General features: G+C 40.7%; 1 protein-coding gene across 3 annotated transcripts; it reads left to right on the forward strand.

Annotated features, from left to right (window-relative positions):
- The first annotated feature begins 871 nt into the window (after window positions 1-871).
- Window positions 872-7,120, forward strand: LOC109880117 (tumor necrosis factor ligand superfamily member 14). Of its 3 annotated transcripts, none has more exons than XM_031828027.1 (5): window positions 872-1,328; window positions 1,360-1,822; window positions 3,162-3,195; window positions 3,373-3,459; window positions 3,650-7,120. In XM_031828027.1, the coding sequence occupies exons 2-5, from the start codon at window positions 1,622-1,624 to the stop codon at window positions 4,042-4,044; spliced, it is 717 nt and encodes a 238-aa protein (XP_031683887.1). In that variant the 5' UTR covers window positions 872-1,328; window positions 1,360-1,621; the 3' UTR covers window positions 4,045-7,120. The 3 variants fall into 3 exon arrangements, with proteins under 3 accessions (XP_031683887.1, XP_031683888.1, XP_031683886.1); XM_031828028.1 differs by having other exon boundaries at window positions 872-1,266; window positions 1,298-1,822; XM_031828026.1 differs by having other exon boundaries at window positions 872-1,822.
- The last annotated feature ends 8,355 nt before the right edge of the window (window positions 7,121-15,475 follow it).

Consider the following 15,475-nt stretch of genomic DNA (forward strand, 5'->3'; position numbering starts at 1 on the left):
AGAGGTTGATTTCCAGACCGGCATTGATTTGTGCCAAGAATAATAGTCTATAATCGGTTCAGATTTGATCTGCTCTGGACCACCCTTGATTTGGCCTAAACATAGACATCTATGATTTCTTAAGATTTGGTCAGCTCTGGAGGGGCATATGTTTGGTTCAGATTTCATCCTGTCTGGACTAACCACATTTTTATCAATGTCCATAAAATACATTTTCAACCTTCACTTAGAACTGAAAATGAACGTGACTTCAACGTCCGTAATTATTTCTTTTCAACTTCTTTCCAACGTCATTTTGCTCACTGGGCACTCATTTAATTCAAAAGAATTTGCCAGAATTGTCCACTCAGTAACCATTTCCGCAGTTTTCCAAGGAGTCCTGGGTTCCATAGAATCAAGTAAAACATATACATCACATAAAAGTTGTCTAGATAAAAACACACATACACAACAGCATACACAGCATACTCAGTAGTAAACATACACAAATATGTACACACATACAGCATATGCCTTGTACATACCATTTTTAAGGACAACTTGTTGTACGTTTTAGTTATATGACATATAGAATGTTTTTTTAGAAGTGTGCATTATGGTCAGAGAGGCTGTGGCTGGTGCTATGACAAAGGAAAAGATCTGATCTTGAAAAAAAATGATCTTGACAAAGCATGATCTTGACAAAGCATGATCTTGACAAAACATGATCTTGACAAAGCATGATCTTGACAAAGCATGATCTTGACAAAGCATGATCTTGATAAAGCATGATCTTGACAAAGCATGATCTTGACAAAGCATGTGGTAAAAAACAATACCATAAAAAGTCTTAACAACACAAGAATAACAATACAATGAACCATATGTTGTTGTTTTTACTTGAAGCTGCACTGTAAAGGAACATGAATATATTGGTCTTATCATGATTTTATTGTTTTTGCTGGTAGAGTAGATAGCAGACCACTCTCTACCAGATCAGATACTCATCATGAGAGTGGCTGAGAGTGAGTGAGAGGAAGTGTGAACAGAGAGACAAATTATTGCGAAACTCCATGTATGCTGTAGTAGGCTAGAGTAGGAGGGTGTATGTAGTGTAGTGGGGAGGTGATCATACTCAGTGCATGGCCACTCTATAAGATGCTCATTTGCATTTGCTTCGCTCTTTCTGACTGATTGAAACGTAACACCAGAGGTAACCGTTCTCTCTCTGTCAAGATTTATTTTGGTTAAGACAAGTTTTGCTTTCTGTGACTGCTCTTTGGGGAGGTGGTCGTTTCTGTGACTGCTCTTTGGGGAGGTGGTCGTTTCTGTGACTGCTCTTTGGGGAGGTGGTCGTTTCTGTGACTGCTCTTTGGGGAGGTGGTCGTTTCTGTGAAGGATTTCCACATTTCTCATATCTAGAAGTGGAATTTGTTTCTTCCACTACATTTGTCTTGTCTTGTCTGCTGACAAGACAACCTGAGGAGTCATACTGTACAACCCGCACTAGTGCTTGGTCTTGCTCTGGGAAATCTCTCTGTGTCTCTCGTTGTGTGCCGGGACCCCTGGTGCGTGGACCTCGCTCGGGTACTACTTGACTACCTCCTTTTTCAGTTCCTTATAATCTCTGATCGGAGAGATCATGGCTGAGGGTGGTGTCCCATACCCCTCCGTGTTCATGGTGGATAGCCATGCAGCCTACCCAACGCTGCCCCCCAAACCAAGACCTCCTGGTCGGGGTGGTGTGGCCCAAAGCCTGCTGTTCTTGCTGGTTGGTCTGGCTTTGTGTGGCTTGGCCATAGAGGCCTGCTTCATCTACCACCTCTACTCCAAACAGGGATCTGTGAGTATTATCACCATGAGGTGGCTGTCTACCCGTCTCCATCTCTGTTCTGTCTCCCTCAACACCGGAGAGTCTCTCTTCACACATCTCTCTCTCACACATCTAGTAACAACTATGTATTCTTTCTACTGTGTCTACTGTGTGTCTACTTTTATCTCTCACTGTTTCATTTGACCCAATCTCTTGCTCTCAACCCCACAACGTGTACACTATTCTCGGAAACATCTTTTGTTCATTCCAAAATGAAAGTGAATACATTTCCAGTGTCATTAGATGATGTGTTCTTTCTCTCTCACAAATAATCTACAACCCATTTGCATCATCATATGGGAAATAATGACTTGATTTGATTTACTTCATAGTCGCAGTCGACAAGACTGAAATTATGCAGAATGCACAGTTACATTAAGACAATACTTTAAAAACCCAAGATACTACATTAAATGAATAAATGATTATTTATAAAGTCACATTTGGTTACCCAATCTCTATGTATTTTGTACAATGTAGTAATTTACTGTTGTTCCTTTCCTCCATTTTATTATGGCATTATCCTGGTTCAGAATAGAGTAATGTGTGGTGATATGTCACTTGGAATATTGGAACCTTGCTACAATTGGTTGTTTTGTTAGACTCTAATTGTGAAATAATTTTCCAAGTCTATAGGGAATAGAAACAAATATTAACTTCCGAGTTACCAGTGCATTATTCACCACGATGTAGGTTTTTTATTGTGTCAATTTTGTTTTACGTATAAACAGGTCTCATGACAACATAGTGAAGTTATGTCATGGTCAGCACTTTCTGTCCAAAGTTTGAGTTGGGATTCCCCTTGATATACGCATTTAACAGTTTTATTCATTCTTGTACATTTGGCAACAGTTGAGATGGAGAAGTTTATCAGAATTGGGCATCATTTCGGAGAATATGAATGTTCCGTGACGTACCAGGGGCCAGCATTCCGTGTTCCACAGAATTGGTTTGTTGGTCAGGTGTTTGTGGTTATGTTGAGCTTCATGTGACATCATTTCCCCTGACCCAATCTGGTGGGAAGGGTGCGATGGTTTATTGGAAGAGGATAGAGCTAACCTAGTCTCGCTGCATGCACATGTACTGACGGGAAGACGGGGGTGGTCTGGGATGGGATGGGTGATCTACTTTACTTAATTACCAGAAACCATAAGCAGTTCTGTTTATCTTTCCTGCGTATCATCTAATAAAATGTAAAGGCCCAAAGAACCACTTAAATAGGAACAAATGAACATTCTCACACATGCCTGTACTGTATTACCACAAACCTCTCTGTTCACTATGATGAAATCTCTATTCCCAACTGCAGGCGGAGTCAGGGTCAGCTGGTATGAGTATCCAAGGTATGTCCCAGACTATTTCTCCTTCTCTTGTTCAAACACTGTGACAAAATGACAAGGGACTCATCTTTGGTAGAAGATCCCGGCTGAGTATTTTGTACACATTTGATAAATGCATTTCTGAATCATTCACCTTCTAAAATGTGCATCACTTCAACATAAACTTTGTTCCCAAAACAGACCATGAGGAATTTCTGAAGGAGGTTCCCCCAACTTCAAGACCAAACCCTATTGTGTTGCCTTCAAAACCTGTTGCACATCTGACAGGTAAGACCATTGTCACCAGGCCATTTCAACTACACACAACCCTTTATATTAATATTTGGGTATGACAGAAGAGGGTGAAATAGAAGTATGTAGTAGTACATCAGATAGTATGGTGTTTGAAATAGTACATGAAGATAAATTCAAATGACAGAAAACTTTCCCCACATATTGACCTGTATTTGTTCTCCAGCTGGACCTCAAACACCCCATGGAGATGGAGTCATGGTATGGAACATGCAGGCAGAACCAATCCTCCATGAAATGGAGTACAAAGATGGGAAGCTTGTCATCCAGAAGGAAGGCTACTACTACGTCTACTCTAAGATCTTCTTCAGTGAGGTCGATGTTGCGTTCACACACTCGGTCTGCAGAACTACTCCACGGTACCTTGGGAAGGACATTGAACTCCTTAAGTCCAGGAGATATCACCCCAAGTTTGGGAAAATGATGTCCACATCAAACAGCTACCTGGGAGGGGTGTTCCACCTCTTTGAAGATGACTCCATCTTTGTCAAAGTGAAAAATGTCACTCAAGTTCGGATACAACATTCCACAGAGAACGTGTTTGGTATCTATATGATATAATACGGTTGATGATGAAGATACTTTTTTTTTAGATAGCTGGCTGATTATCATTGGTTTAAGGCATAATAATACTGTAGGCCAATTTACATGTAATATTGCTACGCAGGGCCTTCCCCCTTCCCGGCACATCCTCATTTTCTTTAAACAAATCCTTGCATCAAGATGCATTTCGATGAGTGGAAAATGTACTGTTGAAGAAAAAGCCCCTTTATAATAAAGCCATAATAACGTTTGCCATACACTAGGCTACAGTTGAACAGAGGCGTTTTTAGGATTTCCACACATAGGGATTTATTTTTGCAGGGTCGTAAAAGAATCTGCCTGTTAAAAAACGCATGTCATGCAGTTCTACGTCATTTACATGAAAGACATTGGTTGAATCTTTTAATTACCACACAACTGACTGAAATGACTGGATACTCTGACACTGACAAACTGAGATCAATCTGGTCTTGAATTCAAACAAACAATAGCCCAGGTCAATGAAGCGACACACAGATTGTACAATATTCAGAGGAAATATATATATACATACAGTATATTACTGTATATCATCGGTTACAGTAGGTTACTAAATAAAACGTTGAGTGGCACACTGACTCACCTGATGATGAAGATGAAGCCATAGGCTTCTCACGGTGAGGGCTGATGCGCTAGCTGTGGCAATAGCCTATCTCAAGATGAGCTACTTTGAAAAAACAGTGCTGCTGTTAGCTAAAAATTGGGAGTTGTTAAGAATTTTTAAAAATTGGTTCTAAAGACTGATTAGCCTTCTCTTTTCACCAGTAGGCATTTGTTTTCCAAACAGTGTGATTTTCCCACAATTTCATTTTGAAATCTACAATCCATAGATCCCATAGATGGCAGTTCCCATTCAAGTCAGAACTGGCATCCATTGCTAGTGTACCCATGAGTTTAACAGTCAAATTCCCAGGGTCAGAGGTTACAAAACACTTCAATGGAGTATATATCTATGGCCAAAAAGCAACAAGCTGTAGCCTATTTGGGGCGCATGACCTTCCTGACTGTAGGCATACCAGTAACTGCCAAAATAAAAGAAACACATGAGTAACCAAGGGATACAAGGGATACAGTATGTTACGGTATGGGGTGCATTTTCCAAGGGATACAAGGGATACAGTATGTTACGGTATGGGGTGCATTTTCCAAGGGATACAAGGGATACAGTATGTTACGGTATGGGGTGCATTTTCCAAGGGATACAAGGGATACAGTATGTTATGGTATGGGGTGCATTTTCCAAGGGATACAAGGGATACAGTATGTTATGGTATGGGGTGCATTTTCCTGCCATGGTTTACATCCACATGTATAATCTAAGGAGCATTGAAGCTGTTCTGGCAGCTCATGGTGGCAGCACCCTTTTAAGACACTTTTTGTTGGTGTTTGCTTCATTTTGGAAGACATATGTATGTGCTTGTGATAAAACTTAATTCACAGTTTTTTTAAAATAAACGATTTATCCTCTGTGGCTAAATGATGCTCTCTGGTGTATTTTGAACATTGAGAGCCGGCGCCTGTGGTTGGATAAAAAAATATATATATAAAATAAAAAGTATTATTATTTTTTGCCTCTTGGGCCCAGTCCTTGACTCACACAATTGACCAGTCCTATTTATTTATTATGCAGTTATTTACCCAATCAAGACAGGGGACCCCCTACCTCCTCTCCTCCCCCCATCTGATGATTAGTAGAGCGGCAGCATGCAGCAACTAGACTTGAGAGCAGGGTCCTGAGTCTTCCTGTGATTGAGTATTGAGTGAAAAAGTATAAAATATATGCTACAGATATAATATATACTACATATAATATATATATATATAACATATAATATATACAGTATATATTTCCTTAATAATTAAACATTTATTTAAAAACCAAAAAATGAATTGCTGCCTCTTGGGCCCCCAATGGGCCTGGACACAGATGTTTCAGCCCCGGTAAACCCCTGCATTAATCCGTCCCTGTTGCTAAGGTAAATCATAAAATTGGATACAATTATAATATATTGATTGATTTAGCTTTTGTAGAATAAAACAATTTTTTATCAGTTTTGGTGGTGAAAGTGCTGAATAACATTATTAGGGATGTTTTGTATTCACTCAGTGTTACTTCTCTTTTGTAAGTAGTGTTGTTATTGATGGGGGTTTTGGTCAGGAGGTAACACATTATGTTGATAGTCTGCCAACAAGAAAAAGAAAAAAGAAAAAAGAACTGTATAAATGTTACCTCTGTATGCTAGGGTTCAATGCATATTTACAGACATCAGCTCTTTATTCTCTTACTTGTATGTTATATTGACCTGATTAAAAATAATATATATATATATATAATAGTATAAGGAAATACATAATATAGATATAGAGAAAAATATTTAGATATTTAGATAATTCGATATACTGACAAGTAGATATATTCTACGTTTTTGAAACGATTTAAGAATACCTGATATTCAGGTAAATTGCATGTAAACCACTGCATAGTGTTTTCAGAAGGGCTCATTGAGATTAAAATCCCTTTTTCAAGAGCGCCCTGGCCAAGATAGGCAGCACCAAGTCATTACAAAAAATTACAGACAGACAATATGAAAAACTACAAGTAATCTAGTAAAAACCATTGAATTCACAAGAGTATAACAACATTTAACAGGTCAGGGAATCAGCCTCAAAATCCTTCATCAGTGATTTAAAAACACCAATGTTTTTATGTGTTCATGATAAGGTCAAATGTTGGACTATCTATTTCCCTCTTTGTATACCCTCCATAAAATGACCAAGTAATTAACTCATTTCAATATTTTGTATTTGTATTTCACCTTTTGGTGTTTTATATTTATTTAACATTTTATACAAATGTAAAGTAGTCATTGTCCTCCATATTCTGATAAACACGACTTATCAACTTCCATATATAGTGAGAAATAAAATAAAATATATGTTTTCTTCTTCTTGGACGCTAACGCTATGCAAGCAGTAGGTTATAGCTGTAACACATACTGGATATTTTGTATATTCTATCCTGCAAATATTCAAATAAATAAATGTTTTTATCTTTCTTACGATTCTGTGTGAGCATTATTTGTTACTTTAATTGATCCACAAAAATATATGCATGCAGGCATGTAATCACAAACAGATATACAGAGTCATCATGTAACTAAAGGGCTTCTGTGCTGGAATAGAGTCTAGAGCGTGGCTTCAGTAGCAGCAGATGCTGCACCCACTCAGTTGCATTTTAGACAGTCAGCCTGCGACCACACGAGGTGAAAACCACTTCTCTTTTCACCGTCCCCCATCCCTACCAACCCCCCGTAATACAGTGAAGCATATAATCCCCCCTTATACAGTGTATTTGCTCCATTTTACTGACATATAAAAAAAAGACCTCAGAGGTCTCAAATCAACGGTAACAGATAAGAGTAAGGTATGCGACCTGAGTATATGACAGTATGTGACCTGTGTTCGCATAGAGATTGTTATCTTGTTTCCCTGACCTGATTAACTTGTTTACTGGTGACAGAGGTGATAAGACTGCACTATGCAGATTTTAGAGCAATGCTAACCACATTTGCTCACAACTTTGATATTACTTCCCTACCAAAAGTATCTGACCTCATTGATTGAAAACACGTAACAAAATGCATTTCCAATGTCTTTCCTAACCGGCTCTGCATTTCGTATTGGATGTGTGTATTCTGTTTCCGTTCTGCAGGGCTCATTTGTAAAAGAGACCTGGATCTCAATATGAATCCCTGTTAAAATAAAGGTTAAATTAAAAATGTATACCATGCAATCGTATACATTCACATTCACATTATACAAATATTGTTCCTACAGTACCAGTCAAAAGTTTGGACCTACTCAATCAAGGGTTTTTCGTTATTTTTTAAAACTATTTTATACATTGTAGAATAATAGTTAAGACATCAAAACTATGAAAAAACACATATGGAATCATTTAGTGACCAAAAAAATGTCAAACAAATCAATTTGAGATTCTTCAAAGCAGCCACCCTTTGCCTTGATGACAGCATTGCACACTCTTGGCATTCTTTCAACCAGTTCCAACAGTCCAACTCATCCCAAACCATCTCAATTGGGTTGAGGTCGGGTGATTGTGGAGGCCAGGTCATCTGATGCTGCACTCCGTCACTCTCCTTCTTGATCAAATAACCCTTACACACCCTGGAGGTGTGTTGGGTCATTGTACTGTTAAAAACAAATGATAGTCCCATAAAGCGCAAACCAGATGGGATGGCGTATTGCTGCAGAATACTGTGGTAGCCTTGCTGGTAAAGTGTGCCTTGAATTCTAAATAAATGACAGACAGAGTCACCTGCAAAGCACCCCAACACCATCACACCTCCTCCTCCATGCTTCACGGTGGGAACCACACATGCGGAGATCATCCGTTCACCTACTATGTGTCTCACAAAGACACAGCAGTTGGAACAACAACTAAAAATCTCCAAACGACAGATTTCCACCGGTCTAATGTCCATTGCACATGTTTCTTGGCCCAAGCAAGGCACTTCTTTTTATGTGTCCTTTTTCTTTGTAGCAATTGACGATTAAGGACTGATTCACGCAGTCTCCTCTTAACAGTTGATGTTGAGATGTGTCTGTTACTTGAACTCTGTGAAGCATTTATTTGGGCTGCAATCTGAGGTGCATTTAATTGCAGATTTCTGAGGACGGTAAGTCTAATGAACTTATCCTCTGCAGCAGAGGTAACTCTGGGTCTTCCTCTCCTGTGGGGGTCCTCGTGAGAACTAGTTTCATCATAGCGCTGATGGTTTTTGTGACTGCACTTGAAGAAACTTTCAAAGTTCTTGACATTTTCCGGATTGTCTTAAAGTAACTATAACAGACTACAAAGGGAAGCACAGCCGCGAGCTGCCCAGTGACACGAGCCTACCAGACAAGCTAAATTACTTCTGTGCTCGCTACGAGGCAAGTAACACTGAAGCATGCATGAGAGCATCAGCTGTTCTGGACGACTGTGTGATCACGCTCTCCGTACCCGATGTGAGTAAGACCTTAAAACAGGTCATCATTCACAAGGCCGCAGGGCCAGACGGATTACCAGTATGTGGACTCCGAGCATGCGCTGACCGACTGGCAAGTGTCTTCATTGACCTTTTCATCCTGTCCCTGACTGAGTCTGTAATACCAACCAATGTTTCAAGCAGACCACCATAGTCCCTGTGCCCAAGAACACCAAAGTAACCTGCCTAAATAACTACTGACCCGTAGCACTCACATCTGAAACAATGAAGTGCTTTGAAAGGCTGGTCATGGCTCACATCAACACCATCATCCCAGAAACCCGAGATCCACTCTAATTTACATACCGCCCCAACAGATCCACAGATGATACAATCTCTATTGCACTCAACACTGCCCTTTCCCACCTAGACAAAAGGAACACCTATGTGAGAATGCTATTCATTGATTACAGCTCAGCTTTCAACACCATAGTGCCCTCAAAGCTCATCACTAAGCTAAGGACCCTGGGACTAAACACCTCCCTCTGCAACTGCATCCTGGACTTCCTGACGAGCCGCCCCCAGGTGGTAAGGGTAGGTAACAACACATCCGCCACGCTGATCCTCAACACTGGGGCCCCTCAGGGGTGCGTGCTCAGTCCCCTCCTGTACTCCCTGTTCACTCATGACTGCATGGCCAGGCACGACTCCAACACCATCATTAAGTTTGCCGATGACACAACAGTGGTAGGCCTGATCACCAACAATGAAGAGACAGCCTATAGGGAGGAGGTCAGAGACCTGGCCGTGTGGTGCCAGGACAACAACCTCTCCCTCAACGTGATCAAGACGAAGGAGATGATTGTGGACTACAGGAAAATGAGGAATGAGCATGCCACCATTCTCATCGATAGGGCTGCAGTGGAGCAGGTTGAGAGCTTCAAGTTCCTTTGTGTCCACATCACCAACAAACTATCATGGTCCAAACACACTAAGACAGTAGTGAAGAGGGCACGACAAAGCCTATTCCCCCTCAGGAGACTGAAAAGATTCTCAAAAGGTTCTACAGCTGCGCCATTGAGAGCATGCTGACTGGTTGCATCATTGCCTGGTATGGCAACTGCTCGGCCTCCGACCTTCAAGGCACTACAGAGAGTATTGCCTACGGCCCAGTACATCACTGGGGGTCAAGCTTCCTGCCATCCAGCACCTCTATACCAGGCGGTGTCAGAGGAAGGCTTTAAAAATTGTCAAAAACTCCAGCCACCTTAGTCACGGACTGTTCTCTCTGCTACCGCCCGGCAAGCGGTACCGGAGCGCCAAGTCTAGGTCCAAAAAGCTTCTTAACAGCTTCTACCCCCAAGTCATAAGACTCCTGAACAGCTAATCAAAGGGCTACCCAGACCCCTCTTTTACGCTGCTGCTACTCTCTGTTTATTATCTATGCATAGTCACTTTAACTCTACCTACATGTACATATTACCTCAATTACCTTGACTAACCGATGCCCGCGCACATTGACTCTGTACCAAAACCCCCTGTATATGGCCTCGCTATTGTTATTTTACTGCTGCTGTTTAATTATTTGTTACTTTAATCTATTTTTTTCTTAAAACTTCTTAAAGCATTGTTGGTTAAGGGCTTGTAAGTAAGCATTTCACTGTAAGGTCTACCTGTATTCGGCGCATGTGACAAATCAAATTTGAGTTGACTGTCATTTCTCTTGGCTTATTTGAGCTGTTCTTGCTCTAATATGGACTTGGTCTTTTACCAAATAGGGCTATATTCTGTATACCAACTCTACCTTGTCACAACACAACTGACTGGCTTAAACACATTAAGAAGTGAATACATTCCACAAATTCACATTTAACAAGGCACACCTGTTAATTCAAATGCAATCCAGGTGACTACCTCATTAAGCTGGTTGAGAGAATCCTAAGAGTGTGCAAAGCTGTCATCAAGGCAAAGGGTGGCTACTTTGAAAAATCTCAAATCTCAAATATATTTTGATTTGTTTAACACTTTTTTGGTTACTACATGATTCCATATGTGTTATTTCATAGTATTGATGTCTTCACTATTATTCTACAATGTAGAAAATAGTAAAAAATTAAGAAAAACCATTGAATGAATAGGTGTATTCAAACTTTTGACTGGTACTGTATATGTTCATACAAAACTTTCAATCACTCATTCACATACACTCGCACTCTCAAGTGAAGCTTTTTATGTAGTCCTGAGAACATCTTTGTGTCTTTGTCTTGCTCTTTCCTCTCACCTCTGTCCTATTCTAAGAAGCAGCTCTTTGAGGTCTCCCCCGGTGCAGGCGTGTGTTGTATATTAGTAAACTGAAGAGGAAGTGGAGGTGGGGGTTCTGGGTGCTGGCTGGGGGCGATGCAAGCAGCTCAGTATATATGTTGTTTCGCTGATTCATGGCCTTTCTCTCTCTGGAAGTTTCCAACCCATGTACTGGGGACAAGTACATTTACGAACCAAGTAGGGTGCGTGTGAAGGGGGGTAGATGAGCAGCTAATATGATATTGAACCCATCCCCCTCAGAAATCATCTCTACAATGATCCAAATGTTTGTTTAATCAAACACACTTGTGTCACTGTTCCGGTATGAACTTGGCTGGTGTTTCTACAGGTGTAATTTCAATCATAAGAATGTAAAATTCTGTGAACATAAAGTCCCAAATGGCATCACATTCCCTATATAGTGCACTACTTTTGACCATAGGGCTCTGGTCAAAAATAGTGCACTATATATAGGAAATAGGGTGTGATTTGGGACACATACTGACTTAGGCCTCAGTTTAAAACAGCATGTTGAGACATGTCATAATGTTACAGTGTACAGGTGTATGACTGTGTCCATACTTGAGTCATCACCACATCTTCAACCTTCAGTGGTCTAACCAGGAAAGACAGAGATGACTGTATGAGATGCAGTTGGATTTTCCAGTTCTTACTGTTCTTGACTACTTATCCTGTCCTTAATGGCTCAGCTAAGCATGTTGAAAATGTAGGCCTGTAGCAGCCATTTCATTTGAAGTCATCAACCAACCATGAATTGGAACATTTATGAAGGAATATCTATACAATAGGCCTATAGCAGTTTGAAGAGGCAACACGTTCAGATTTGTCCGTTAGTTTTATGGATCATGTGTTTCCTACAACCTTTGGAAATACCTGGGTTGAGAAAGGTCTTGTGTTGAGTAATGTCAGTGAGAAATGTTGTGAGACCCCAGAGAATAAATGTGGTCCTACTTAAAGCTAAACACTGCTCCCTGGTGTCTCCTTCAAATACACCAGCATCTTATTCTATATGGAACCAAACAGAGACTGGATTGTTGTATCCAATTTGTGTTGGCACATATTCCATTTGAGTTAATGTGTACAGTAAAATCTATTTCTTTAGTTAAATATGAACAAAGAAGTAATGCACATTGATTGCATATTGAGGTACCTAACCCTAATATGGTTCAGGGGCGCTGTACTATTTGGGCTGACCCTGTAAAACAATACATTTCACTGCACCTATCCTGTGAATGTGACAGTAAAAAATAAAACAACTGTGTGTGTGTGTGGGGGGGTTAGGGTGTGTGTGGGGGGGGGTCCCCAACTTTCAACATTTCACTTGAAACTACTGCTAACTTTCAAAATAAAGGAAACACTAACATAAAGTGTCTTAATAGGACGCTGGACCACCACAAGCTGCTAAAGCCGCCAGAACAGCTTCAATGTGCCTAGACATAGTGTCTGAAACTCTGCTGGAGGGATGCCACACCATTCTTCCACAAGAAATTCCGTCATTTGGTGTTCTGTTGGTGGTGGTGGAAAACAGGCGCTGCTCCAGAATCTCCAGAAGTGTTCAATTGGATTGAGATCTGGTGACACACACACACACACACACACACACACACACACACACACACACACACACGCACGCACGCACGCACACACACACACTTTAAACCCCCATATGCACTTTGAGACCCCTCTTTCAAAGTCACTGTGATCTATTTGTCTAGCCAGGGTAGCCAAAATAATGTTCAACTGGGCATTTTATACATGACCCTAAGCATGATGGGATGTTTTAATTGCTTACCTAACTCAGGATCCACCTGTGTGGAAGCACCTGCTTTCAATATACTTTGTATCCCTCATTTACTCCAGTGTTTCCTTTATTTTGTCAGTTACCTATACATGCCATGATGAATGTGTTCCACACTGTTAGATATATATGTGAGTATCATTTCACAGTTGGGTTGCATGATTTCATATGCTCTCTCCAGAAACATTGTCACGCGAACTATGAATTCTGGATAATCATATTTGTATGTTTCAATATCATTTTCCATTGACTGGGAGAGACAGAGCGTTAGAAAGAAAGAGCGTTAGAAAGAAAAGAGAGAGAGAGATAGAAAGAGAGAGAGAAAGAGAGAGAGAAAGAGAGATAGAAAGAGAGAGAGAAAGAGAGATAAGAGAAAATAACCATTTTGAGGAAACTGTCATGATGACGTCTTAGTGCGAGGAAATAAGAAGCAGAGGCAACGCAGACAGCATCCGTACTGAAACACACAAAACACTCTCTCTCTCGTGGACTTGCCCATACCTCCTGTCTTTAACCTCACATCTGGCAATGGAAAGTCATCACATTAAGAAACGTGGTCTAGGCTTCCTCATGAAACCTCTCCAAGGAGTGGGTGGACGCAAGTCTCTGATCTCGGTTTACGTGGGACAGCATTCTGGATAAACTCAGAGCGTAATCGGAATCTGTGGTTTTAACAGCTAATGTTACAATGATTAGAAAGATGTAAGGTTATCGTTGAAATGGAGAAGAAAAAAATGAAAACCCCAACGACTGGAAAAAATGTGTGTTGTGTCTGGGTTGTGATGAGTCATGCTGTGCTACACAACACTTTCTCTCCCTCCTGCAAGGATATATGTAGATAATATCACTGAATTGATGTGTTGTGTGATACCTTTGTGACAGTTTACAATATAAACCAATATAAGCTCTTCTTTACTTAGCTCTCAGCCTCTGGAGGGTTCCTCAACAGCATAGTTAAAGGGAGGGCCCTTGAATGTATTATTCAACCAACATGTGGGGGGACACACTGTAAGGACCTTCTATTTTCACTTGATCTCTGGGGTCTCATGTTTCAGTAAGTCACAAAACTATACAGATGTAGGATCTTAATTTGAGCCAGTTGGTTATAGCAGGAAAATAATCCCTTAGCACCAGGAAATGTGAATTATTATGTGTTTTATAATTAATAGACATTTTTGTAGGGGTAGAGTGCATTCGGAAAGAATTCAGACCCCTTGACTTTTTTCACATTTTGTTACGTTAAAACCTTATTCTAAAATGGATTAAATCAAATGTTTCTCCCATCAATCTACACACAATACCCCATAATGACAGAAATTTAGACATTTCAGAAAATGTATTAATAATACAGAAATACCGTATTTACATAAGTATTCAGACCCTTTGGTATGAGACTCTCATCATTCTTCAATGGAAGAAGTTTGGAACCACCAAGCCTATACTGGGCTTGGTGGTGCCTCAGTAAAAGGCACATGACAGCCCACTTGGACTTTGCCAAAAGGCACCTAAAGACTCTCAGACCATGAAAAACAAGAGTGTCTGGTCTGATGAAACCAAGATTGAACTATTTGGCCTGAATGCCATGCGTTACGTCTGGAGGAAACCTGGCACCATCCCTACAGTGAAGCATGGTGGTGGCAGCATCATGCTGTGGGGATGTTTTTCAGCAGCAGGCACTGGGAAACTAGTCAGGATCGAGGGAAAGATGAACAGAGCAAAGTACAGAGAGATTCCTGATGAAAACCTGCTCAGGACCTCAGACTGGGACGAAGGTTCACCTTCCAACAGGACAATGACACTAAGCACACAGCCAAGACAACGCAGGAGTGGCTTCGGACAAGTCTCTGAATGTCCTTGAGTGGCCCAGCCAGAGCCTGGACTTGAATCCGATCGAATGTCTCTGGAGAGACCTGAAAATAGCTGTGCACCGATGCTCTCCATCCAACCTGACAGAGCTTGAGAGGATCTGCAGAGAAGAATGGGAGAAACTCCCCCAATACAGGTGTGCCAAGCTTGTAGTGTCCTACCCAAGAAGACTCGAGGCTGTAATCGCTGCCAAAGGTGCTTCAACAAAGTACTGAGTAAAGGGTCTGAATAATTATGTAAATGTCATATTTCTGTTTTTTTTAAATAGTTTTTTATACATTTGCAAACATTTCTAAAAACTTATTTTTGCTTTCTCATTATGGGGTATTGTTTATAGATTGATGAGGGGAAATGTCACGTTCTGACCTTAGTTCCTTTGTTTTGTATTTTGTTTTAGTCTGGTCAGGGCGTGAGTTGGGTGGGTTGTCTATGTTAG

Source organism: Oncorhynchus kisutch, linkage group LG6 (assembly GCF_002021735.2).
Source record: "Oncorhynchus kisutch isolate 150728-3 linkage group LG6, Okis_V2, whole genome shotgun sequence".
In the NCBI taxonomy this organism is placed as follows: domain Eukaryota; kingdom Metazoa; phylum Chordata; class Actinopteri; order Salmoniformes; family Salmonidae; genus Oncorhynchus; species Oncorhynchus kisutch.